This window comes from Cygnus olor, chromosome 18, assembly GCF_009769625.2.
Source record: "Cygnus olor isolate bCygOlo1 chromosome 18, bCygOlo1.pri.v2, whole genome shotgun sequence".
Classification (NCBI taxonomy): domain Eukaryota; kingdom Metazoa; phylum Chordata; class Aves; order Anseriformes; family Anatidae; genus Cygnus; species Cygnus olor.
This window is the reverse complement of record NC_049186.1, coordinates 164,496-190,551: the sequence shown is the minus strand read 5'-3', so window position 1 is coordinate 190,551 and position 26,056 is coordinate 164,496. Positions and strand designations below refer to the sequence as shown.

The following is a 26,056-nucleotide window of genomic DNA, read 5'->3' as shown; positions in this document are numbered from 1 at the left end:
GAGGAATCTAGGCTGCTGGAGATGGTCTAGAGGACCATCGTCTGGAAAATAACTTGTCTGAAGGAAAAAGAAGGTGGAGAAAGAGACCCAATAGTTTTCAAATACTTCTCCACAGAGAGGTAATATAACCAGTTCATCAAATCTAAGATATAAAACAGAAGAGGCAATGGAAAAACTGCATTAGTGAAGATCTTAGGTCTTTTCCAACCTTAATGATTCTATGATTCTATCTATGTTAAGTATTAAAAAAGAGAAATCTTGTTATGGCAAGGATAAGATAGTGGAGTATCTTGCTTAAAGAGACTGGCATCTCTGTAACTAATCATTATGAACAGTGTTTTCAGAGATCTTCCACATACAGTCCAAATACAATTCTTCCTTGGTCACAGAGATCAGTTATCTTCTCAGATTTCTGCTTTCACTTTTCCATGATTTTGCAGAGCATGATATGCTACAAAGCTTTGGTATGTCATATGAAGCTGTATGATTAGTCTTGCTTGGACGATATGCAGAAAACAGAACACTGATCGTTGTTGCACTGTGTTTTTTTTCAGCACACTGGGAGAGGCTTGGGCTCAGCTAAAGAAGAGTCTCGCTGATGAAGCAGAGGTTCATCTCAAATTTTCTTCTAAGGTAAGTAATTAGTTCTTCCTTTTGCAAAAATCTTTGCCCTGTAATTGATACGTGTGTCCCCTTCAGTGGGTGTTTCTCTAGTAGGGAAAATACTTAATGCATATGGTACAAATTCTGAAGAACTAAAAAGCTGGTGAATGAGCTTTTTGAAACTGTCCATTTTTTCCTGCCAAAATCGTAGCTCATTTAATCCACCTGATAAGTAAGCTAAAACACTTCTAGCCTTAGTTTTTCATTAAAAGAAAAAAAAAAAAAGATTCTAAAGGTTATTCACTTAGGTATCAAAGTTCCAGCCTGTTTAAGTAAAATTTCCTAGAGCTTGTACAGATTACTTCTGTAGAGGGAGAAATTTAAAAAAAATAAAAATAAAAAAAAATTGGTTTCTCACAAGAATCTATTGCACCTGTCTGCAAGGAAGAGAAGCAGGATTCTGACTTCTTCATGTTATTAGTGTTTCTGAAAAGTGTGGTGAGAATTTAAACTTAGTGTTATTTTTAGATCTTCTTTCAAATGATGCCCAGGGAGATTTCTTGTACAAATTATTGTATTTCATCTGTTTTTTTCTACCATGTGACATATTCTTGCATCCTGTTACATTATGTTAACCTCTGTGGGTGATCATGTTCAATATAGATGCAGATATCTAAGCACAACAGCCATGTTCTGGAGGAAAATTATAGCTCTGCAGTGTTTGTAAGCGATTATGCAGATGTTACTCAGGCAACCAGCTGCTGCTGGTAATCCACTGCTCTGCTTCAAACTTCTACTTCAAGGTTGTAATTAGTGAAATACTTTTTGCTCCCTGTTGGCCTACTGAATTGATTTCCAATGGGAAGAAGCGTACCCTGGGTGGTGTGTGCATGTTTCTGCTTAAGTCTCTCCCATAGTGGTGCAGAGATATAAGGTCTCTGCCCTATACCTGATAACTTCTTTTAGCAAACGTTTTGAGATTTCAAGTTCTTCGTAGCATCTTACCCATTTAGTGATAAGTAGATGTCAATTTTGTCTATATACAATAAGGCTTTAATTCTCATCATCTTAGGAAATTAGTTCATGTTTTTTAGTTTGTTTTTCATCCACTGCATGCATTATAAAGTCTTATAGCAAGATATTTTAACAGAAAAGAATAAATATGGTCAACTATAATGCAACACCTAAAAGCCTCAGTCAATGTGTGTGATAGCTTATGGTATGGCTTTACAAGACGGAAGTTCAAGTAGGACAATTAATGATGCTAGAAGGAAGATGACAGCCATCACTGAAAAGCCTCTGTGACTCCCTGCACACAAAAATGGAGAAAGCTGTTTTGTTCACGTTTTGAGCCTCTTGGTGATGCATTTCCCGTTTTTTTTAAGGATATCAAAATTTCCAGTCCCATTGTAAAATGCGTGAAATAAACAAATGTCTTTATTTTTTGTTGGGCAAGGAGAGCTACCACTGAAATGTACTCCTGTTTGGTGTCTCTAGCTCTGGAGAGTTTTATGAGGGTCTTTACAGCAATGCCTGCTTAGGTCAGACAAGTCAAGTTGCCATCTCTCTTACTGAGGATGACTGACTCATCTTGGGTTGTTTACCGAGGTTAATCCATTTATTGATAGGGGAATCCGAAGGGCTCTCGGAGAGTTTAGCCTGTTTGAAAACAGGCATCTCTGTCAATTGTGATACGTTGCCTTTGGAGTTCACAGAAACTATCCTGAACTTCTCTCTTTGCCATTTCTTATTTTCATTGAGCACTGGAAATGCTTCTGGCACAGCTATAGGTTTGTACCTCAATATTGAGAGAGCCTTTTCACAACTTTGTGGTTCAGCATGGTGGTACAGATCTCTATAAGCTTGTCTGGGGTCATCCTGATGAGAATGTCATAAAAATAGCATCTAGAGTTTTCTAGTCCAGCTTCCCAGTGAGAGCTGGCCTATCACTCACAGTGGATCAAGTCAGCTACATCTTTGTCTAGCAAAGTCTTGAATATCCCTAAGGACAGAAATTTCAAAACGTCTCTGTTCAGCCTGTTCCAGTGCCCCACTACCATTCTTGCGATACTTTTTCGTAAATGATATTCAACCTGAACCTTCCAAAGATCAATTTATGGCCATTGTCTGTTGTGACATTGCCTGGCCCTACAAAGAAGAATTTGTCTCTTACCTTTGCAGCTGAACTTCGTGTAGTTGTAGGTGATAATAGATCACCTCGGTGCTGCTCTCCACCTGCGTTATCAAGCCTAGCTTTACTAACCTCTCTAGGATGTGCTGTGAGGCCTTGGCTGTCTTTGTAGAATCTCCCCACTAAAAGGTTTTACTGAGCTTGAATGAAGGAAGTTTCCTTCTCCATTAAAATAGCACTGCAGAAAGGCTAAAAATACTTGGTTTCGGGGACTGTTTAATATTGCTCCACCGTGGGCCATGTGAGGTGATTATGGACTCACTTGCGTTGAAAGAGCCCAGCATCTGCATTGAAGGGACAATAGAAAAAAGTAGTGGGTTGCTTCTGGGGAGGTGAAATATCTTCATCCCTTCAGAGCGCATTTCGAAGAAGTCAAAGAGCAGTGGGATACAGACTCTGTCAGAGTTGAGTATTACTGACTATAAAGTCCTGATTGTAAGAGATAAGTACTTGCAGTCACGTAGGAAGTCCTCCTGAGTCCATTTCACAGTGATTTCTTGCCATTACTTAGAGGGGTTCAGCTAGGCTCCTTTATATTTAGCATAAATAAATAAGATGTATCTTTAATGCATCTGTTTAAACTGTACAAGAAATGCAGGTGTGTAACTTCAATGTGTTGAGTAACCTTACTGCAGTCAGGTTTAGCAGGTTTTACTTGTGTACTTTCTGGGAGGTAGGTTGCATCAGTTAGGTCAGAGTTGGAGCACCTCAGTACTGTGATAATTGTCTGAAGTTTGATCTTACATCTAAGAAGAGAGATACAGTTTAACAGGGGAGGAAGACAAAATTTCTACCTTTCTGCTTCCTTCAGTAAATATTCACTTAGCAGAGCTGTCTTGTGAGGAGCTGATGTTTGCATCACTCCAGGTTGTCTTGGGCACAAGAAGTGTTGCAGTAAACCACTGCCTGTGTCTGCAGCATTTGTATTCTTAACTCTGTCCTGAGCTCTTCTCAGCAGAAGAGCCAGGAATTACTGCCCAGCTCCTCATTATCACCATTTCTTCTTCATGTTTTCTTTTTCAGCTTCAGAGCGAGGTAGAAAAACCCCTGCTCAACTTCAGAGAGAACTTTAAGAAAGACATGAAGAAGTGTGACCACCATATTGCAGACTTACGGAAGCAACTGGCTAGCCGCTATGCAGCAGTTGAAAAGGTGGGAATAGAACAAACTGGAGAGTTTGAGATACTGCTGTCTGGGACAGAAAAACAATTGCAAGTGGAAAGTTTCTATTTTACGATGAGAAACCACAGATTTCTGCTGAGTGCTTTCTGCAGTTGGTTATTCTTTGCTGGGCTGCAGGCATAGTTTGGTGTTTTGGGAAAGTGGGTGCTGCAGACAGTGCTAATGTGTTACTGCCAAAGTAACTTTTTGTTGCATCTTCTCCTTTCCAGTTTGGGATAATATATTTCTAATACACTTGATGAAAATACTCTTGGCTCATGTGCATCCAGAAGTCACATGTATTGCCCACAAAATCTTAAAGGCATTGCACTAGAACAGCAGCAGGGTCAGGCTAAAAGCTTGTATGGCTCAATATCCTCTTGTACAATGGCCAGAAGAAGATGGCCAAGGAAGGGTAGCCTTAAACCTGGCACCATAATTTGCAAACCTTCTCCTACTTCCAGTTTTATGTGCCTCACAGCAAACAGCAACACGCTGGTTTCAGGGACTATTTCAATATGACCATCCAGTAGTAGCTGAGGTCATGACTAAAAGAAAGTTTTGTCTACAAATAGTTCTGTCTTCTCAGTAGTTGGCAGGAAACAGATACCTGTGGCTCAGCTGCCAAGACACTTACCCCAAATGGTGTGGCTGTTTGTTACAGTATCCTCAACCAGTATACTCTTGGGTATGACCTGGAGAGGAAAATGTTTCTCTCAGTTAATCCAGGAGGTTGTTTGGATTTCCATTAAGGACCAGAGTGCACATGAGGAAGTTTGCTCAGGGGCAGAAGTGTGGCAGGATACACAAGATTATTAGACTGTATGTATGCACAGAATGCATTTTGCTGTAAAATTCTTAGTTATTTACCATCACATCTGCAAAGAAACGCAGTCCTCGGTAGGATACTGAAACGAATGAATCGGAAATAGGAGTCTTGAGAAGGAAAAAAAGAAAAAAGCTGTGTCAGCAGTTTGCCTGAAGCACACAGCTTCTCACCATATTGCTTTCCTGCAGCTCCACCTTTCGACCTACCAAGCTAAGACCAATGTCTATAAGTGAATTGAAAAATTCAAGTAACACCTCAAAAGCATTGTAAGTTACAGGAAAACTCCAAGGTGCTAACAATATATAATTATCCAAATTTAGTTTTAGATGCTGGAGAAAGAACAAATAAGACCTATTTTATAACAAGTGAAATAGTCTGGACAAAGCAATTTTATTTTTTTTTTTTTAATATATTTAGGCACCCTCACCAAATGGGGTGACAGCATGCATATATGGTAATTATAATTCAGATGCTTCACTAATTTGCCGGTATAATTTCAGTAATTATACTGATAAATCAGGTTTTAAAAGCCTGAAGAACTTTAAAGTAAGGTAATTAAATTATCAGTTGTAAACAGGTCTCAGGTTATTGCTTTCTATGTTATGAACTGCTGTAGTCACGAACCTGAACTAGTTTTTCTAAAATAAGTCTAAGATTACCTATTGCTAAAGTTTCTGATAAATATATATTGAAACCAGAGGGTAGTTGAAAATAAATTCTGCAGTTTACTTGAAATTCTTTCAACAATTCAGATCCTAAGGAGAGAAGTAAGTGGAAGAAGTATCTTGGTGATACTGGTTAAGAGAGTTGGAAGAAACTACAGCTCCCTTTTGTTCCAGAAATAATGAGAAAGTTACTAAAGAACATGACAGTCTGATGATGCTTTTTGTACAGTAAGGCAGATAGGCAGAGACCTATGGGAGAGTCCAGATGGTCAGTGAAAAATTCTAATAAGGCACTTCTTTGAACACCACATGGTGTCCTAGGAACTTGAATCCTTGTACTTGAAACTGGGTTAGAAACCTGACTTCTTACTGACACATTTGTATGAAAAAGTCATAGATGTCTGAAAGCAGCTGGAAGCTCTTTTCCTGTAAAAACATGTGATCTTCTTTAATTAATCCAAGGCCCGGAAGGCCTTGACAGAGAGACAGAAGGATCTGGAAGCAAAAACGCAGCAGCTGGAGGTGAAGCTCAGCAACAAGACAGAAGAGGAAATTAAAAAGGCAAGGCGGAAGTCCACTCAGGCAGGTGAGTACCTGTGACCAGGGGCCATCAGGAGGTAAGTGCTACACCAGGAAAGCCACTGAGAAGACTGTGGCTGGAAAAATTGGGATAGAACTGCCTGTCCATCTGCATTCTTTTTTTTTTTTTAAGATTCCAGCTATGAAGTCAATGTGAAGCATGGTATGGATATGTTTGGTTTTAAATCCTCTGAAGAGGAGAATTCTCTTCAAAGAAAAAACTAAGCCAGGTTTTTCTAAGTCAGACATCAGAAAATGATGGATGATTTCAGTAACTGGCCAGAAAGAAGAGTGAATTACACTTGTTTTCTAAAGGTGTGCTAAGATAACAGTGTTTGCAAAACTTTAAAAGTCAGATTCAAAGACGTTTGTAGTAGCCTGAAGTGATTTTGAGATGGAATTAGGGTCCAGTAAACTTATTTAGCCTGCCTATACGCTTCAGATTTCAGACAGAAACATCTCTATTGTGGCTTGATGTTGATTTTGCTGAGACAACGAGATGCCTGTCTCCTGCCTGAGGTCTCTGTTTTTAAATCCCTTAGGGTTTTCCAGACACGCTTGTAACTTTTTCAGGTTGTATTTAGTTCAGTTGAAAATCTGCCAGAGGAGGACCTATTGCCATTCAGGTAGCAGACAGGTGCTTGTCCAGAATGCAGCAGACCTGTAGTTTAGGCTCTCTCAAGTCAGGGCTATAAACATATAGTTGCCCATCCACAAAGAAGTGTAAGCAAACTAGGGGGTGTTCTGGGCTAAGATTGCTCTGCGTCGCTCCTGTTGAAGCTGGGTTAGTGTGCAACCATGAAGGCAAGTTTTATGGGTCCAGAGGGAGCAAGCAAGAAGGAGTCTGAATCTTCCTATCAGCTAGGGCATCCAGATGGCAAGCAAGGAGTTCAGGGCTTTTCTTGGTGTGATTGTGGGTCTGCAAATTCATGCTTTCAGGTATGTTCAAATACTCTACCAAAGCACTTTTAGCCCTGGGAGCTCTCAGAGGAGCAGGCACACTACAGGCTTCCTCTCCACACATCATGTACAGGGTATGGAGGTAGCGTGGCCCACCCCATATCCTGAGTTTTTCTGAACTTTTGGCTGAAACATAGCACTGTTTACAGTTCAAGCTAAGTACAATCTTAGCTTTTAAACTTACTGTCAATTTTTCACAGCTCAGTGCCATTTATTACTGCAATGAAAGAGAACTAGGTGGTACCAGCCTCTGTTCTCCCACAGAAAGGACCTTAGCCTTTTCTGATTCATGTGCAGCTCAAGTTCTGGAGGTTTGTCTTCCAAGTGGTGTCTACATATGGTTCTTGTTTCTCTCATGGGACAAGCCTTATCAGTCTTTGATACCATCTTCATAGACTTTTCCTCTCTGTAGAAGTTCTTCAGGTAACCATTGCATACACCACAAGTACTGGCAAGATTAAGGCCCATATGACCAATCCTATTTACAGTTGTTTGGGGGACTGCATCTGATTTTTTCACTTGTCTGAAGTTCCTGTCAAAGGTAGTTACAGATCTTTGCTCAACTGAGGATGTTTCTTCCTTAAATTGTAGTTCCTTCCTTGGTTATTCCCTAAGTCACAGTCACCCCCAACCACGTGGGTGCCTGTTACACTGCCTTTTTCATTGAAAGTGAACTTTCTGTCTATTTTTCCTCTGTTACTCAGTGATTAAAATGATTTGTTTAAGGAATACTGAGAATATTGTAGCGTGTGTTATACTGTAGTGAAGACGAAACTACTCGATGTGATTTGTGCATGTTTTACAGAGAGTCAAATCACTTCCATGGGATCCATGTGCATCCCTGTTCGTGCCTTTGATAAAAATATGTTTTAACTAGGGCTTCTGTGGTTCATCCTTTCATAGGTCTGTCCCTTGGTAGAGTGGTCCTTAACAGTTTTAAAACTCTAAGGCTTCTCTTGGCTTTTCTGGGTTCTGAGTACACTGATGAGAGTCATTTACAGTTTGACCATGTGTATAGGCAGCCATCTGAGGAGAACAAATGCTGTGTTAGTGACAGGAGGCTCCTTGATAAATGTTCTTCTGTTTCTCTGCAAATTCACAACCTCTCTGTTCACTGGGTCTTCAGAAATTGTTTGTAATAGTTACTTACCAAACAAGCAAAGGAGAGATGAAGATAAGGAGGGAGTAACCAAGAGTTTGGGCTTGAGTCCCCCCATCACTCTCCAAGACCATGCCACTGTTACAGTGCATGGAAGGGGGAGGACTGGCCTTATCCCCACAGTTAATGCTACCCAGCAGCCTTTCTGGGGTGCTTGGGATGTACACAGCAGCAGCATTAATGATCTAGCTTTGAAATTAGGCCTGCTGCAAGTGGATGGTAGGACTAGAGACTTCCAGATACCACTTCAAACCACACCCTTTCTATAATCCCACCATTTACTGATAAGTGATGTTGCTTTTTCCTTCCTTCCATGTCATATGTTCTATGACTTTCATGTTTCTGGCTGTATAGTGACTCAGATTCACGCAGGTGGGTGGAGAATATATGGAGTCTGATACCTAGAGAGTCTTCTGGAGTGTGGGAGCTGCTAGGTCACACTTTTCATGTCAGCCTAGGCATCCCCTGTCTGGGCAGATAAGTATATTGCCAAACTTTAAGCCCTGAATCCTATGTGGCTGGTTTGTTCATTTGTTTTTATAGACTTTGGTTGCCACACCAAGTTTTAAGTCCATGAGGCTCAAATTTTCAGATGCATTTACTTCTTTGACACTTCTCTGGTCTATGTAGTCCTGTTCTTAAAGCTCAGTTCTTCCCTGGTTTCTGTATAAAGATCTTTTTATACCTAAAAGAACTGTATGAATATGAACTGTGGACCAAGACATTACAACAATTAGCGAAGGAATAACTGAGCCTCATTTAAAGAAGAAAGAGAATATACTAGTCAGAAAGTGGTAATCTCAAACGTGCCACCCACTTTACCCTCTTTGTCAGAGCAGAGCTCTGCAATGGAGAAAATTTCAAGTAACACAATAAGGTGTGATTATTGCCCTGAACAAGAGAGGAAGCCAGAGCCAGACTGGAATTGTGCATCTTCAGAAGAAGATGAGAATGTGCAGTTCAGTTGAGGTTGCTGCAAAAAAGCTTCCCTTGATCTCAGAAAGCTTGAGCCTGATGCTTCTCTCCTGTTTTAAACCTGTCTTAGAATGCAGTCTGAACTACAGAGCTGCTATCCTGCAGCTCCATAACTCAATATTATGATTTCCCATTTTAATTATTTATTTTTTTGATATAATTTTCTATGACCAGCTTTAATTTAACTGAAGTAACTATCTTTCATAGTTTTGGTCATTATATAAAATATTACTTAGTGTTCATATTTTCATTTTAAAATTTTCTCTTTCTCCTTCATGGTTTCTCACCCCAATCACCTGATCTTTAAGCAGACATCAATTGCATACGTTTTGTTCAAATTGTTCTTATTGTGCCTAACAAATACCATCTAACAATTGTGTTCAGCTCTGCCAGGACTGACCTTCAAAACTTTTTGATCTTTATACAATACATGAACTACAACTTTCTTTTAAGCTTCATAATACAGGCTAGAGAGGACTAAAGTGCTGCTGTCTTGAACTTTTCAGGAGATGATCTGATGCGTTGTGTGGATCTTTATAATCAAGCACAGTCCAAGTGGTTTGAGGAAATGGTGACCACCACTCTGGTATGTAACTCTGTTTAGCATCTTAAGTTTATATAGCATTGCAAAGTTGTAATAGCTTTTAATAACTTGCAACATTGATTACTTAGCTAGTTACAGGGAAAAGCATTGGGAGAATTAGGTGATAACTCTCCTGTGGTATCTTGTGTTCTCAGTTCTAAGAAAAACATATCATTTGGGGAAGGCAGAGATAATTGTTTCTTTGCAGAAGACTCTAAAGCAGTTCAGAGCTGCCTATGGGCCGGAATGCTGGAATTGTCCCCAGGAAGGATGAAGTAATGAGCAAGGAATACATGGAAAGACACACATTAAATCACTGAATCCATTTATAAATTAATGAATTTTTGTTTCTATGATTTTGAAGTTTCTTCACAAGTATTGCTGGCTCAGTAGAGATATCATTTAATTTCTTACTGTTCTTATTCTCTGATGCTAACACAGCTCACAGTATTCACCCTAAGGGCATATGCCTTCAGGGTTAGTCACTAGCATACAAAGATACTCTTCTCGCTTTATGTGCTGTATTCCTTGAAATATGCATACGTTAGCTTTAGGGCTCCTCCCTCATGCCATTCCTTAGAGCCCTTCTGAATGACAGCCAGTTACTTTCAAAAGTGGGAAATAATATCTTCTGTGGGTATTTTCCTCACTGGACAAACACAAAGCTTCAGACTCCTCCTAATAAGAAGCAGAGTCAATTGCTCAGCATTTAGAAGTGTGTCAGTGCAATATTTAATGTGCACTAAATAAATAAAGGCAGATGGGGCATGGAAATCCAGGAGGCGGATATAATCCCAAAAGCAGAACAAGAGAGGAAAAGTTGGCAGTTCCCATATATAAGGGATCTGATCCTCCTCTTACCTGCGCTGGTGTTTTCTCACTGATAAGTGCCAGAGGTGTGGCCATATGTAAGTTGCATATTTGTTTCTGGGGAATCAGTACAACTCAAGTGCTTTTGTCATAGCCTGTAGCCTGCACAGTAGATTGGTTTGTTGTGAAATGGAAGCTGAGAAACATTTGAATATATGTCTCAGTATAATCAATATAAAATCTAAATTCAAAATAAAATCTAAATTCAAAAACAATCTGCATCTGATCTGTTCATATACAACACACAGTCAAGAGAGTCAGATTTTGAAGATTTGAGTTTCCTTGTGTGCCTTCTTTCAGGAAGTTTGTGTTGCACATACAATGCACATTCTTTGTGTCGCATGCTCATCAGCATTAGGACAATGGGTTCTGTTTCTTGGTCCCACATACATGTGCCCTAAGTAAGGGAGTCTGAGTTCAAACTGGCCCACTTCTTTCCATAAGCTCAGTACGTCAGCCAGCAACAGCAGTAGATCAGTTTTTTAGTCCTGTGCATACCATGAGCTCCTTTGCTCTTCTAATTCCCCAGGCAGATAGTGTGCCACCTGAGATTTTCGTCCAGGTGTCATCAGGTGTGCCACCTGAGATTTTCGTCCCCTATAATCAGGGATCTGTTTCCCACAAGACATTTAACAAATAGCAGTAAGCACAGTGAAGGCAATGAAGCAGCCTGCCTGCTTGTGTATGCTGAGGCTGCACTCACCATGGTGCCCAGTAAGCAGACATCAGAAATGCTCTCTGAATGCAATTTTGGTTTAAAGATTTGACCCCACTAATGTCCCTGTGGATGCAGAACTTTCTAGTAATACATCAGAGGGGAGTGTTAAGCCAATTTTAGTTTGTATCCTTAGAGATAGACTTCTGTGGCATGCTGCTTCTACTACTCCCACGCAGGTGGCCAAGGAGAGGACTAAATGCAGATTTTGATGCACAGTAACAGTATCAGAATCCAGGAGGCATACTGCCCTCCCCAGTCCTAGCTGGCCGTCAGAGAAGAGGGAGGCAGAAAAAAAGTCAACAGGAAAGTTAGAAACCACCTGTCTTTTCAACTAAAGCATTGCTGGGCTTACAAGAGCAAGTGCCAGGTCCTGCACCTGGGACGAGGCAACCCTGGCTATACGTACAGACTGGGCGACGAGACGCTGGAGAGCAGCCCTGCAGAGAGGGATCTGGGAGTTGTGGTTGACTGCAAGTTGAATATGAGCCAGCATTGTGCCCTGGCAGCCAGGAGGGCCAACTGTATCCTGGGGTGCATCAAGCACAGCATCACTAGTCAGTTGAGGGAAGTGATTCTCCCTCTCTACTCTGTGCTGGTGCGGCCTCACCTTGAGTACTGTGTGCAGTTCTGGGCACCACAGTACAAAAAGGATATAAAACTGTTGGAGAGTGTCCAGAGGAGGGCGACGAAAATGGTGAAGGGCCTAGAGGGGAAGACGTATGAGGAGCGGCTGAGTTCACTTGGCCTGTTCAGCCTGGAAAAGAGGAGGCTGAGGGGAGACCTCATCGTGGTCTACAACTTCCTCACGAGGAGGAGTGGAGGGGCAGGCGCCAATCTATTCTCCTTAATCACCAGTGATAGGACCCACGGGAATGGTGTCAAGCTGAGGCAGAGGAGGTTTAGGCTAGACATCAGGAAGAGGTTCTTCACTGAGAGGGTGGTCGCCCACTGGAACAGGCTCCCCAGGGAAGTAGTCACTGCACCAAGCCTGTTGGAGTTTAAGAAGCGTTTGGACTGTGCGCTTAGTCACATGGTCTAAAATTTTGGGTAGACCTGTGCAGTGCCAGGAGTTGGACTTGATGATCCTTATGGGTCCCTTCCAACTCGGGATATTGTATGATTCTATGATTCTCGCTGCCAGCTGGGCAAGGTGGAGATTTGTCCCAGCCCATCATCTAGTGAACAGATGAAACTGCTATCAGGTGTCCGGTTCGACAGAAGATAGGCCCTCTGAGTCATACACCTTGACACGGTCTCCTGCTTCCCCAAGGAATCACCGGAGCTAACTTCAACAAACATGCAGAGCTTCTTGCAGGAAACAGATTCCCTCTTGGCTTGCAGTATCCCTGAAAACAATGCCAAGTTTTACCCTTCTTTTCTGTCCTTTGGCTAAGGCTGACGTGACTTCTGTTGCTTGCTGTCTCTTCTTTGCAATTCAGGGGGAACCTCAGAATTCAGTTCCAAAGCATGACCCTGGGGCTGTATTGCACTGACTGGGGCTGTATTGCACTGACCTTTTGTATGTCATCCTTTGGGAGGATGGGCCTTCCAGATCAGCTTCCAAGAAAAATGTGGACTTGATTTATTTTTTTTTTTCCTCTTCAGGAGCTTGAGAGACTAGAAGTTGAAAGGGTGGAGATGATTCGGCAGCATCTTTGTCAGTATACACAGCTGCGGCACGAGACAGACATGTTCAACCAAAGTGTAAGTCTGCTTTTTGTTTAATCCCTTTGGTCTTTACTGCATTTCATCTGAGCCGAATGGTCCCTATCCTGATCTGACTAACTTGATAACAAAAAGAGATGTGGAAGTAGTGCATGTTGTCAGCTTGTTAAGTTTGCAGCAGTACTGTAGTGCAACCCTCCAGTCCTGTTCCTCCAAGACTTCCTGATCCTGCTTACATTTCATACTACTGGATCACAGCTTTTAGCTGGGGTATTGAATTTCATTTGACCAGCATGAGCTGTTACCAGCTCTCCCAGCAACATATGCTACACCTCAAGGTCATTTTTTCTTGCAATGAAAGATGGTAAATAGACAATTTCACTGTTGGGAGAGGGAGTATATTTTTCATTTTTAAAAAGTTTAGTTTTCAAATATTTAAATACAGAGGATGTATGCTGACCTGCAATACATGGTTGTATTTGATGTAAGGTATAGCTTGCGGATCTAGAGTCAAGAGACTGACTGGCTGGTGCCTGGTATAGGAAGCTTGTTTCTGCCTGACATTGCAGGCCTGCCTTTTTTCTGCTTCCTGCTACAAGGCTTCCCATTCTGGCTGTTGTCCCCTGGCCTCAAGTACATGCAGTTCTTAGTTGTCAGCAAATGCCACAAAGGCATGCCCAAAGCAGTTCTGCACTTTAGAGCAATAACTGTATCCACTTGAAATGCACCCTTGACATTTTGATTCTTGTTTTGTTTATTTCAGACAGTAGAGCTCGTGGATCAGTTGCTTCGGAAAGTGGATCCTGCCAAAGACAGGGAATTGTGGGTAAAAGAACACAAAACTGGAGATATCCGACCTGTGGACATGGAAATATAGACTGTTCTTATAGTTGTACGTGATGAATTAACCAGGCTAATGTTTTTTTTAGGGGTCAGAAGAGCATATGGAAAAGGTTGTTCCACTACCAGACACCTTGTAATTTATGCCTGTACGGGCTATCTCTGTTACATTTAGTCATTAAAATGGTTTTCATTGTGCTAACTAAGCCTTAAACACCAAACATTCCAAGGTGAAGAAAACAGGTGTGCACTTCCCACCAAAGGTTCTCAATTGCACGCAGCTTCCAGAAGAAATCTGCTTTCTGGTACAGAGAGAACTGTGTTCTTCAGTGACTTTGTGCTATATCCCTTGCATGGCTATCGTATATAGTATGTTAGAACAACAATGCAGTGTCTCCTCTGGCCAGCAAGTGGGTAAACGAACATGATGCAGGAGGCAAGGAAGCCCTAATCATGAACCCCAGGTCTGTTACTGACTGCTTTCATGACCACAGGCAAGTCAATTAACTTTCTGGCTCCCCCATCTGTAAAACTTGCATATCTTGCAGCAACGTTGTGCAAATACGTTTATTTCATATAACACAGTTTCCCACCATGGCCCTTTTCCCCCATATCTATAGAGAGGACTCTTGTTCTTCCTGTTTTATACTCCCTCTCAGGGACACATAAACCTATTATTGTCATTGTTTCTGTTCTAGGCCAATTGATAAAGTTGAAAGTGTTATTTACCAGGAAAGACTTTATTGTGCTATACCTACCTCATTAGCTCAATGACAGAAAGAAGTTATATACCAAGGAGTAAATGAGATGCTCAAAACCTTTCCTGCTTATGCAGGATGTTTTTTCATGGTGTCTTTTTAAAGACAACTCTCTAACATTTTGTTTGGGATTCAAGTTTAAATTGCCCTCTGTTGGTTCCTTCAGTTGAATATCAGAGACTTTAGCTATATTTAATTATCAAGTTCATGTAGCTAAATTATGCTTATCTTTTTAGATCCTGATTTTCAAAGGTACCACGTATCTGTGATTCTAGACTGCATTAAGTATAGCTGTAGGTGCCCAGCACTTCTGCATCATCATATATTTAAACACAGTTTTTTTCCTTACCAAAAATTCAACACAGCTCTTGGCACAGTGTTTGGTAGTTTGGAGACTTTTTTTTTAAAGGTGTTCATTTTCTTCTTCCACTGTTATTTCTGACTGATTGATCAGTGTTGCTGTTAATATATTAGAGGGCCCAAAAGTGGAGGGGCAGGCGCTGATCTATTCTCCTTAATCACCGGTGATAGGACCCACGGGAATGGTGTCAAGCTGAGGCAGGGGAGGTTTAGGCTACACATCAGGAAGAGGTTCTTCACCGAGAGGGTGGTCGCCCACTGGAACAGGCTCCCCAGGGAAGTAGTCACTGCACCAAGCCTGTTGGAATTTAAGAAGCGTTTGGACTGTGCACTTAGTCACATGGTCTGAAATTTTGGGTAGGCCTGTGTGGTGCCAGGAGTTGGACTTGATGATCCTTATGGGTCCCTTCCAACTCGGAATATTCTATGATTCTGTTATTTCAGCATTTTATACTCAAGATTCTTGCTTTTATATCCAGCAGAAACTTGTTGAACTGATTGCCCAGAGAGGTTCTGGAGTCTCCCTCCTTGGAGATCTTCAAAAGCCACCTGGATACTGTCCTGGACAACCTGCTGTGGCTGGCCCAGCTTTGAGCATGGCAGTTGTACCAGATGACCTTCAGAGATCCCTGCCAGCCTTAACCATTCTGTGATTCTGTGAAACCTTGATTTTCACCACTATAGCCTTTCCTCATTGTGTAGGGTGGTATTAACTACAGTATCCCAAACTATACTTTTTCATTTGATCCACAGTTTTGCCCTGCTATATCTCATTATTAACGTCCCTTTTCCCCCGTACCAAAATTGTGTCTTCTGCTTGGCTGTTATTTTAAGCTTTTGTTCACCAATCTCAGAGTATTTAAATTACTGTGCTGTGATTAGATCACTGAGAATTAATCTTCCCCTTTACAAACACAAGCTGAGATGCAGAGAAGTCTTATCTAAAATACTTTTTAAAATATTGCTGCAAGTGATTATTTTTCTGGCTTGTCATTTCAAACTGAGTTCTGTTGCATTCTCATAGAGTGGCTTTTTCTTTTTTTCAACCACCTCTTTACCAGTATAGATTCATAGAAAAAGAATGAATCACCTTTTATTCACCTTAAAAAATCTGATATTACAAGTCATTCCCATCTTGCAAAAGCAAATGTCTCTTCAGCACCCTTCTCTGCTGTGTTGCTAGCCTTTATAAACCTTTGCACATTGGCAGGTGCGATTTTGTGACTGCTGCATTCTCAGGATCACTCTTCCTGTTGTTGCTGATTGTTAGACCTGACACTTACCATGCTGCTCTTCAGTTACACACTTCATAATCTGCAGTTATAATTTTATTCTCAGTGTTGGAAGCATCCAGCATGCTGATGCCTGAACCATAGTTTGCCTAAGTGTCACTCTGTCTTTGAACTGTTAGACTACACACATTTTACTTCAACTCTTCTTATGCTGTTTGAACAGGGAAGTTTTGTGCTGATAGGGCTTTTTCAGTCTTCCTATTCATTCACACTCTGTTCTCAATATGATTCTTTTTGGCATATTGATTTGTACTTTTCCTATTTCTACCATGCACTTTGGAGGACAGGCACTTTTTTTTTTAAAACCACAAATTCATGGTGAGCTTTCAAAACTTCAGTGGCCAAAATTTACTGCTGTACTTGAGAGCTGCGTCTAAAGTCAACCCCTGTATTCTAAGCCTCACTGCAAGTTAAAATGAGCCGTCTTGATGACATCTCATCACATTTTGATTGCAAAACCAAACAAGCTAGTTGTGCACTTTAAATGGTATTCTCCTTAATAAATATCTGAAATACTCTGTTACCAATTACAGTTTATTTTTCCTCCTTTTTTCACAGTTGTTTATTATTTTATCTGCTTTGAACTGGAAATACTGTCCATTCGCACAGGTTTCTCTGAGGGCTGAAATGTATTTTGGTTCCACTTCTATGGTTTTCTTAAACTGCTCTCAATTCTCAGTTGCAGTTTCTGATTACTTGGTTTTTGTTGTTGTTTTTTAATTATTTCCAGGCCATTTTCCTACTTCTACTTTTTGGTCTATTAGAAATGTTGCAGGAAAGTGTGAGCTGTGTAGAATGATAATTCTCTTGGTGGAGGCTGTATCTTTGTTTTTCTTGCATAATATGAGGTGTGCGCTTGTGTCTGGCTGTTGTTTATTTGATGGCTCAGCAAACCCTTACATGGAACTGCTCTGTACTCAGTGAAATATTTCCTATATAATAAGAATTTTATCTTGTTATTGATGGAAGCATTAGGGAAGTTTTGCTGTTGCTTGAAAACAATTTGAATGTTATTTTCTACGAATGATATTCCACTGTGGTACCACATTGCAGATTGGAATCAGTGATGCTTGGCCCATTACCTAGTCTGGCTGATGGATCTTGGACAGTGTGACACCTTACAAATCAGCGATTGATGGAGATCCTATGCTTCTGAACAGCCAATATCTTTAAAGTAGTAGTGGCGTGTTTGAAGGGAAGCATGGATGCCTGCCCTCATGTTTGTTCTTACCAAGATTACTCTGGGAGTTTCAGCATTGCTCTATTCATCATCGAGTTGGAAAAAAAGTCTCTTGCCACCATAGGTCCTGAGCTCTGGTGTGATCTTGTTTTTCTGGCAGATGGGTCAACACACGTCATACAAGTTTTTACTGTTCTAGTTGCTATAGGTACCAGACTGTTTTTTGTTGTTTGATGCTGCCTTGCATCTTCATATGGTTCCATATTCACAGAGCAGAAGGTGGGCTTTTGATTAGTATTGATTGCTTTTACCTAAAGAAGCACTATTAGTGGGAATTTGCCTTTGATTCTCATCTGGTAGCTCCACTTGCCCTGTTTTTTGTTTTTTTTGAAGCTGCCTGTGTTTCAAAGGCCTTCCCCTCCTGCATAGCTCCCTCTCTAGGATTAAGCAATGTTGTCACATACATACTTGTATCATGCTGCCAAATTTCTGGTTCTCTGGTGATCTCCAGTTCAAGCAGAGCTTTTGAGTTCTTGTCTGAGCTAGAGGGCTCTCTGATCTCTGGTGGCTTTGAATCCCTTGGGTGTCCTGACTCAGGTGCTACAACAGGTGAGGTGTTATGCAACTGTTATTTCAGCTACTGTACAGAATGCCTACATTTTATTCATTGTCTATACCAGTCTGCCTGTATATTCTAAAATATATTCTTCTGGTACAGTTAACTCAATAGAAAGTCCTTGTAAGTCTTTCTCTGAGGTATTCTTTTAACTTTTTTTTCCTAACAGAATTGATTCTGGATCCAATGCTGTCAGCCGATTTCTGTTTGAGTTAATGAGCTGAAAGTAATGAGTCATTTGCAACACTGGCCAAGTGCACTCTCTCCATCACTGGCAGGATTCCAGTTGCTTTCATAGAGCAAGATTCAAAAAGGCCTAATTCTTAGATTTCCATCCTGCTCTAGATTCACTCACATCCATAACCCTTGTTTGCTAGTCACTTCTATATGTTGAACTTGTGTTGTAAGTCTTCAGTTGTTCTCTTGTACGAAAGCTATTTCACTGGTAGGCTACTCTCCATCATCTTTGAAAGGTCATGGAGAACAGGAGAGGTGTCTGAGGACTGGAAGAAAACCAATCATTGTATCATTAAGGTTGGAAAAGACATCTGAGATCATCTGGTGCAACCATCTCCCAACCACCAATATTACTCACTAGACCATGACCCTAAGTATAACATCCAGCCTTTCCTTAAACACCCTCAGGGATGGTGACTCCACCACCTCCCTGGGCAACCCCTTCCAATGCCTGACCACTCTTCCTGACAAGAAATGTCTCCTAATTTCCAACCTGAACCTCCCCTGGCGCAACTTGAGGCCATTCCCTCTTGTCCTATCGCTAGTTATCTGCAAGAAGAAGCTGACCCCTAGCTCCCCACAACTTCCTTTCAGGTAGTTGGAGAGAGCAACAAGTTCTCCCTTGAGCCTCCTTTTCTCCAGACTAAACAACCCCAGTTTCCTCAGCTGCTCCTCATAGGACTTGTGTTCAATGCCCTTCACCAGCTTCATTGCCCTTCTCTGGACATACTCCAGGGCCTTGATGTCCTTCTTGTAGTGAGGAGCCCAAAACTGAACACCGTACTTGAGGTGCAGCCTCACCAGAGCAGGGTACAGTGGGACAATTACCAGTGTGAGCTACACTATTCCTGATACAAGCCAGGATGTCATTGGCCTTCTTGGCCACCTGGGCACACTGTCAGCTCACGTTCAGGGTGAGCATCAACCAACGCCCCCAGATCCTTTTCCTCTGGAAGCTTTCCAGCCATTCTGCCCCAAGTAGTCAATGTCACTCCAGCCTTGAAGAAGGGCAAGAAGGAGGACACAGGAAACTACCGGCCAGTCAGCCTCACCTCCATCCCTGGAAAGGTGATGGAACAGATGTAATCTCCAAGCACGTGGAGGCTAAGAAGGTCATCAGGAGTAGTCGGCATGGATTCACCAAGGGGAAATCATGCTTAACCAATCTGAAAGCCTTCTATGATGGAATGACTGGCTGGATAGATGAGGGGTGAGCAGTGGATGTTGTCTACCTTAACTTCATCAACGCTGTCTCCCGTAACATCCTCATAGGCAAGCTCAGGAAGCGTGGGATGGATGAGCGGACAGTGAGGTGAATTGAGAACTGGCTGGATAGCAGAGCTCAGAGGGTTGTGATCAGCGGTACAGAGTCTACTTAAACGCCTGTAAGCTAGTAGTGTCCCCCAGGGGTCCGTACTGGGTCCAGTCTTGTTGGATTTATTCATCAGTGACCCGGATGACGGAATAGAATGCACCCTCAGGAAGATTGGTGATGACACAAAACTGGGAGGAGGAGCTGATATACCAGAGGGCTGTGCTGCCATTCAGAGGGACCTGGACAGGCTGGAGAGTTGGGTGGTTAGGAACCTCATGAAGTTCAACAGAGGGGCTGTTAAACTAACAGATTAAGTGATCTCTGGAGATCCCTTTCAACCTCAGCCATTCTGTAATTACTTGATACTGGGATCTTTAGAGATGGCTTTAATTTTTAATTTTTATTTTTTATTTTTTAATGTTAAAAGATCATAAGAGCATTGAAAGACATATGGAAATCCTTCTTATGTTCTTGGAACACTTTTTTCCCTCTGCAGCCCTACCTGAGCTGCTGTGGGGTAGCCGTATTTCTTCCTTATTGCACAGTAACAGTATATATTGAAATCGTTCGTTCTTTCATGCGTAGCAGGTGATGTGCAAACTTGTTCTCTGTTTCTCTTTAAACTTTATGTATATTCAGTTTTCTGTTGCAGAATTAACTGCTTTTTGTTAATTTTGCTACCCCATAGAATCATACCCCATGATGCAATGCAAGCAAGCATAGCTGTTTTGGGACAGTGATCTGCCTGCTAAGTCACTTTATTTTCTTATATTTTATTTTCCTAACAGGAATTTTCTATAAAGCGTTCACAGGAAGCTTTTACATGGTGGTAGCAGTCATAATTACTCAGACCTTCTCAGAACATCTTTAAACTTGTACCTTTTTTTACATCATTCTTTAAATATTTGCTGGAAGTGAGCCTCCATAGTCTTTACGCAGAAATGTACACTCTTTTGACCTGTTCTTTGGAAGTGCTTAGCTGTCAGAGGTTTCTAGGAAGTCATCAGGGCACACACAGGTGATACCAGAGACTTTGAAAATAAGGGTATTGAATAGAAGTTCACAAGCTTCCTTTTTTTTTTTTTTCTCCTCAGTCTCTCAATGAGGTAAACATTAAGAAACGAGAATCTCAAATACTTAATGTATGAGACCTAGCTGCTGTATGCAGTTCCCAACAGCTCCGTGTGTAATAGGCTATTGTAGGAGCATGGCTCTAGAGCCTACAGCTCTCCTGTTGCTGCTCTAATGATCCAATTCCCAAAATAAGTGAAAAAGTGGCTCTGACCATCTGTTTGTTTTATCACAGAGAGAGAGAGAGAGCATTGCTTACCCAGGTGGGTCCTTCACTATGAAGCACCTTAGAAATCCAAACCAGCACTTTGAAGGAACCCCTGGAGTGAGTAGATGTGGCTTCTTGGTGTGATCAACTGATTGCTTCATTCTGAATAGAAAAAATATTTGCTATTTCGTAATAGCCAGTGTGCTGTTTTGCACTAGTGCAGCCTGCTGGGCCTATTCCTAGAGATGGGAGTCAAGAGTTTGATGTCCTGGAAGCAGTCCTGGTCACTCTTACATTTCTACTTTGCAAGAACAATGTCTTTTTTCCTGATCACTGAGCCTTATGTAAAGTCTGTAGGCGTTTTGCTATCCAGCACATGTTCAAACAGAAGAATCAAGTCCCAGACGTAGTGGTTTCCGAAGCGTTGCTGTGAATAATTCTTCCTGTATGGGCATTCCTCCGGTACAGTGTTCAGGAGCAGCTGACTGGTGTCCTTCTGTGCATGGTGGAGGCATCTGACGTTTTACAGAGGAGCATGCTGGTCCCTCTTAACCAGGCAGGCGATAGTCACAGGCAGATTCAAATTAAAAAGCGTACACATAAGATAGTAAAATATTTAATTGCCCCAATGAAATCTGAGCTTGATGCTAGGCACTCATCTCCCTCAGAACCCTGACGGGTCCAGTAGAAGGCTCATTGCTGAATTTTGCTTAGCATATGAAAATCAGTAATGAAATGTTCCCTTGTATCTCTTCCTTGATACAGGGTTCTCTGACTAGCATATGATTGTGCAAGCAGGAGACTGATATGTGACAATACCACACTGATGACTGCAGAATGTTTTTTGGATTTGGCAGTAGTATGATGTCCTGTGCCACGGCACTGAACTGGCTGTGAGTCAGGCAGAAATGTATCAAGCCTGGTGTGCAGGTATTCTCCAGGAGCTTGGAGAACACAGTCTTTCTTTTACATAATTATGATGTCATCTTTCACATCAGCAAGTCCTTGTCTTCCTCCTGAGAACTGTTGTATAAATATTATTCATTACATTGTCTCATAGTAGATCTTATGTAAGAGGGCATCTGTCAATTTTAATTTCTTCAACTTCATTGTTACTACACCCCCCCCCCCTTTGTTACTGACATACACCAGTTTTCAAGATCTTTTCTTTGATTTTGAATGTTCATAGAACATTTCTTTTGCTTTTATGTGCTGACCAAACTTCACGCTTCTGGATATTTTCTGAGGCTGGTAAGTGCTTGCTTTTTGGAGATGTTGTTTTGGGTTTTGTTTTGGAGTTCTCTAAACAGCCACTAGGTTTGGAAGTGCAGTGACTCCTTTTCGTGCAAGTCACAGTTTATCTTTTCTCCCTGGAGATTTTTTCTGAAGGGACCAACACATAGCACAATTTAACTTAAATTTCTAATCCCATGTGTTCTCAAAGCAGAAACCTTTTGTGCCTAATGAAACATCTGATTCTAACAATTGTACATGGACAAAATCTTTTAGAGACCAATAAAATTTGTCGTACAGTAATAGCATACTAATTACATAAAAATACAAATTTGAAACATTCAAATTTAACTCCCTCAACTTACATTAAGTTGAACTGTTTCAGGTGTATTGTAAGAGACAAACTCAGTGGATATTAAGAACAAAAGCTTTTCAGCTGCTATATTCAGGTTCAGTGAGTGGACGAGACTATAGTTTTGAATATATATAGTCTTTCAGAGCTACTGATTTCATAAATAACTGAATAATGGCTTGTATCACAACCCTACTAAAACTGAGCTAGTTGTTCCTCTTGAAGTGCCTCTTTAAATTGTACATGCTACAACCATATAAAATACACAGATTGACCCTAAAAATTTTCAGAACTTAGGAGCAGCCAGTATGTACAGATCTGTGCAGGAATCTCAACCCTTCCTCCTTGTTCTGGACGGTGCACTCTTTTAGGGCATTCACACTTACATATTCCTGCCTTTATATCACTGATCATTTACAGTCTAACACAGGCATCATAAAATCATAGTGCTGAAAATGGAGAAGGAAATGTTAGCCATGTTAGACTTAACTGCATTGAAAGACAGTTTTAACTTAATCTTCTGACACATAGGTATAGTGGTCTCAGTATAAGGGTCTCAGTAGGGAATAAGCAGGCAGTTCTGCATAAAATATAGTTGAGTCAAGTAGCATTTGGGGCTTAAGTAATGCTATTTTGTAAAAACAAACCTTGACTCTTCTTTAAAGCAGTTGCTTGGAACAATTTTTCTGGTACTGGAAGTCCAAAGCTGAACAGCAATTTCAGGGATCTCACATCTGCATGATGTGACAATCTTAGTCATTTGAATTTGGGAATGCTTGACCTGAAATCCCTTGTTCCTTTGGAGGTGTTTTGATGGGATGACTGAGATTTTCAAAAGAACATAAGGAATTTTGATACCCATTTACCACTCTGTTACTTCAATATGACAAAAACATTCTTAGGGACAGAAACCTCTATTCATTAAAATGAAATTTAAAAACAAAAAACAAACAAAACTCCACCAGCAACAGGTTCTAGTATTGGGCAAATGTTTTCTTCTCTTTAATTTCCATTTTTCCAGCAGCCCAAGACAGTGAAAAATCTACCAAACGGTTTTGCAGACATTCTGGCAGCAAGGATTCAAGGGTAGGCCAGATTACCAGTCATACAGTAAAACAGAGTTTTCTGCTAAAATAAGATTGCTTGTTTGGTCCTTTTTGTGTAATTTGCTAAATACATTCTAAAGTTTTAGAAAAGATGTCTCTTGCCACTACTAATTTCTTTTTAAAGATGTTTAACCAGAGTTTTGTAACATTCCATAAATTTTGGCTGACTAGACCTCTTAAAATAGTTTATGTATCATGCAGTCTCTGTCTGGGTAATTAGTAAATCTTGCATCATTGTGCAAATTATAGGATGAGGTTTGTTCCATAAAGGTACATGAAGGAATCACCAGCCTGAAGAAGTTGAATGCAGAAAGCATTTAAGGGGCAGATCTTCAGCTTGGGTATACTGGCAGAGTTTGGTGGAAGCTACTTTATGGCAGTATGGACGTTGTCCTTCAATATCGAAGGCATTTCTACAACATAATGTTTGTCTTCTGTAAAGCAATTTCATATGGTTAAACTGTATTTTCCTATATTGTTCTGCAAGTTTATATGCACCACAGTGCTCATCTTATATCCTGTAAAATAAACTGTACAGAGACACATTGAGCATGGAATTGTATATACCAGACTGTTTTTTCTTCTACCAAAGTCACACACCTTTTGAATGCAATAACATCAAAGTATACCTGGGGTGTCATATGCACATTTACTGCTTTGTTGATGCTAGTGTAACATAGCTAGAATTTGCAATCACATCAATCAGGTGTAATGTACTTACCCATATCCTTTTCAGACCTTTGCATGATATTCAGATGAGTACAATTGTTTAAATTTCATTTTTATATAGAAAACTATTTAAAACGCAGTAGTTAAGTGGGTTTGATTCATAAACAGGTGTGAAAGCAGCTGCCATGAAATGGGCATGGTTTAAGTGCTCCGTAAGTGTTCTACACACAGTCCTTTAGCTGCAAGTCCCATGTTTACCTTGAAGTTTAGGTGAAGAGAAAGCATTGTTGTAAAATGTTGTTAATAAATTGTTCTACTTTGAATGTTTGAGTTAACATGCATGCTGGCAGGTCTTCTAAAAAAGTCAAAGTCAACCTTACCAAAATTCTGTCTAGTCCAACTACTGTCTCCAATGTGGGATACTGCTGGAGAAGCAGAGCACACAAAAACATGTGTCACAGTTCTGCAGAGCATGAGCTCACCCTCCCAGCAGCATGTGATACACTGACTTTGGAGGTAAAGGCATTGTCCACACATCTCATAATCCTCACTGGAGCTTCCTCCTAAGAATTTTTCCAGTTTTGATCTCATGTAAAAATTTATTTTCTTCACCCACCTGCAGAATAGTCCTATACCTGCATGATGTGTTTTTAAAGATAAAGGAATACAGGAGTTGCTAGTAAAGGAAATTCCTAATACATTGATGTGGTAAGTAGTTGAAGAGTTGTGCTTACTCTTCACGGGAAAGGAAGAGACAGGTAAGGCACTGCAAAAGTTCTAGGTTGAAGCTTGGTTTTCAAAGCAGTACATTTGCACTTTGCCCAAAGTAGCCTAAATCTGCTCAAAAAAAATCTCAGAATGCTGTTTCAGATGTTGGTGCATGGTGTAAACCATCTTGGGGAAAGCTTGGCAATTCTTAACATATTGTGGTACACTTCATTGCACCTTATCAGCAAACAGCATTTTCAAGTGTGGAGGACAATACAACTCTGAAACCGCAGATGAGGAGATACCGTACAACTCGTGACATTTGCTGTGCTGGTGTGGTGGCTCTTAACTGTTACAGTCAAGGACCAGAGTGGATGATCGGGCTGTCAGCCTCACAGTCTATGACATTTGGATATAAAGGGCAGAAGATTTTACTTCATTTTGGACACAAACACCTGTGCTAGTCTTTTGCAAACAATTACTCAAAAAATTACTCAAAATAATTACTTAAAAAAAATAATTACTCAAAAAAGCTTGGATTTCACAGTACAATTAAGCTTTTGACCCTCTCACATTCCTCAGAAGTAGAAAAAAAGGTGGAAGGGCATCAGTGAAGTGATTTGATTTCAGATTTCTTTCACGACTAATAAGTAGACGTGCTTTATTCCTCAAGCCCTTACCTAATGCTTCAGACATTCCTGTTACTTATAAATAAAATCCTGTCAATTCTGTCTGCATCTTCTGATGTTTCCTAATCAGCAACATGATTTGGAAGTCTCTGGATAAGTCCTTACAAGTTAAAAATATTAAATGGAAATTGGAGGCTGCATGGACACCAGTGATTTGAATCAGGTCCCATTTGTTCTAGGTGCTGTTCCTCACCACCTTTATTATTTTTGTGCAGGGTTCCACCTTTCCTTCAGGGGTGGAATAAGTTAGTCTTGTTGAAGGTAGAATTTTGGAGCAATTCAATTATTAAGTGACCTGAAAACAGCATGCTTCCTGTGTTGCTGCTTCTGGCCATGTACCACAGGCAAGATGCATAAAGCCCATTTGCAAGTCTCTTCAAAGGCAGATTCTGATCTAATGGCCCTACTGACAGATCCAACGGGAGCCCTGCTAGTCAAAGAAAAATGCTTTAATCAGAATAGGT

The 26,056-nt window shown here is 40.8% G+C and overlaps 1 protein-coding gene across 5 annotated transcripts in view; it reads left to right on the top strand.

Moving 5' to 3' along the window:
- Nucleotides 1–24,075, top strand: part of GAS7 (growth arrest specific 7) — a 111,617-nt gene extending 87,542 nt beyond the window's left edge. For all 5 annotated transcript variants that reach the window (XM_040577808.1, XM_040577807.1, XM_040577810.1 and 2 more), the window contains 6 exons: nt 555–633; nt 3,818–3,946; nt 5,912–6,035; nt 9,629–9,708; nt 12,899–12,997; nt 13,722–24,075. In XM_040577808.1, the coding sequence (XP_040433742.1) occupies nt 555–633; nt 3,818–3,946; nt 5,912–6,035; nt 9,629–9,708; nt 12,899–12,997; nt 13,722–13,835 (625 nt within the window). In that variant the 3' untranslated portion in view covers nt 13,836–24,075. The remainder of the gene's footprint in view (nt 1–554; nt 634–3,817; nt 3,947–5,911; nt 6,036–9,628; nt 9,709–12,898; nt 12,998–13,721) is intronic.
- Nucleotides 24,076–26,056: the final 1,981 nt, after the last annotated feature.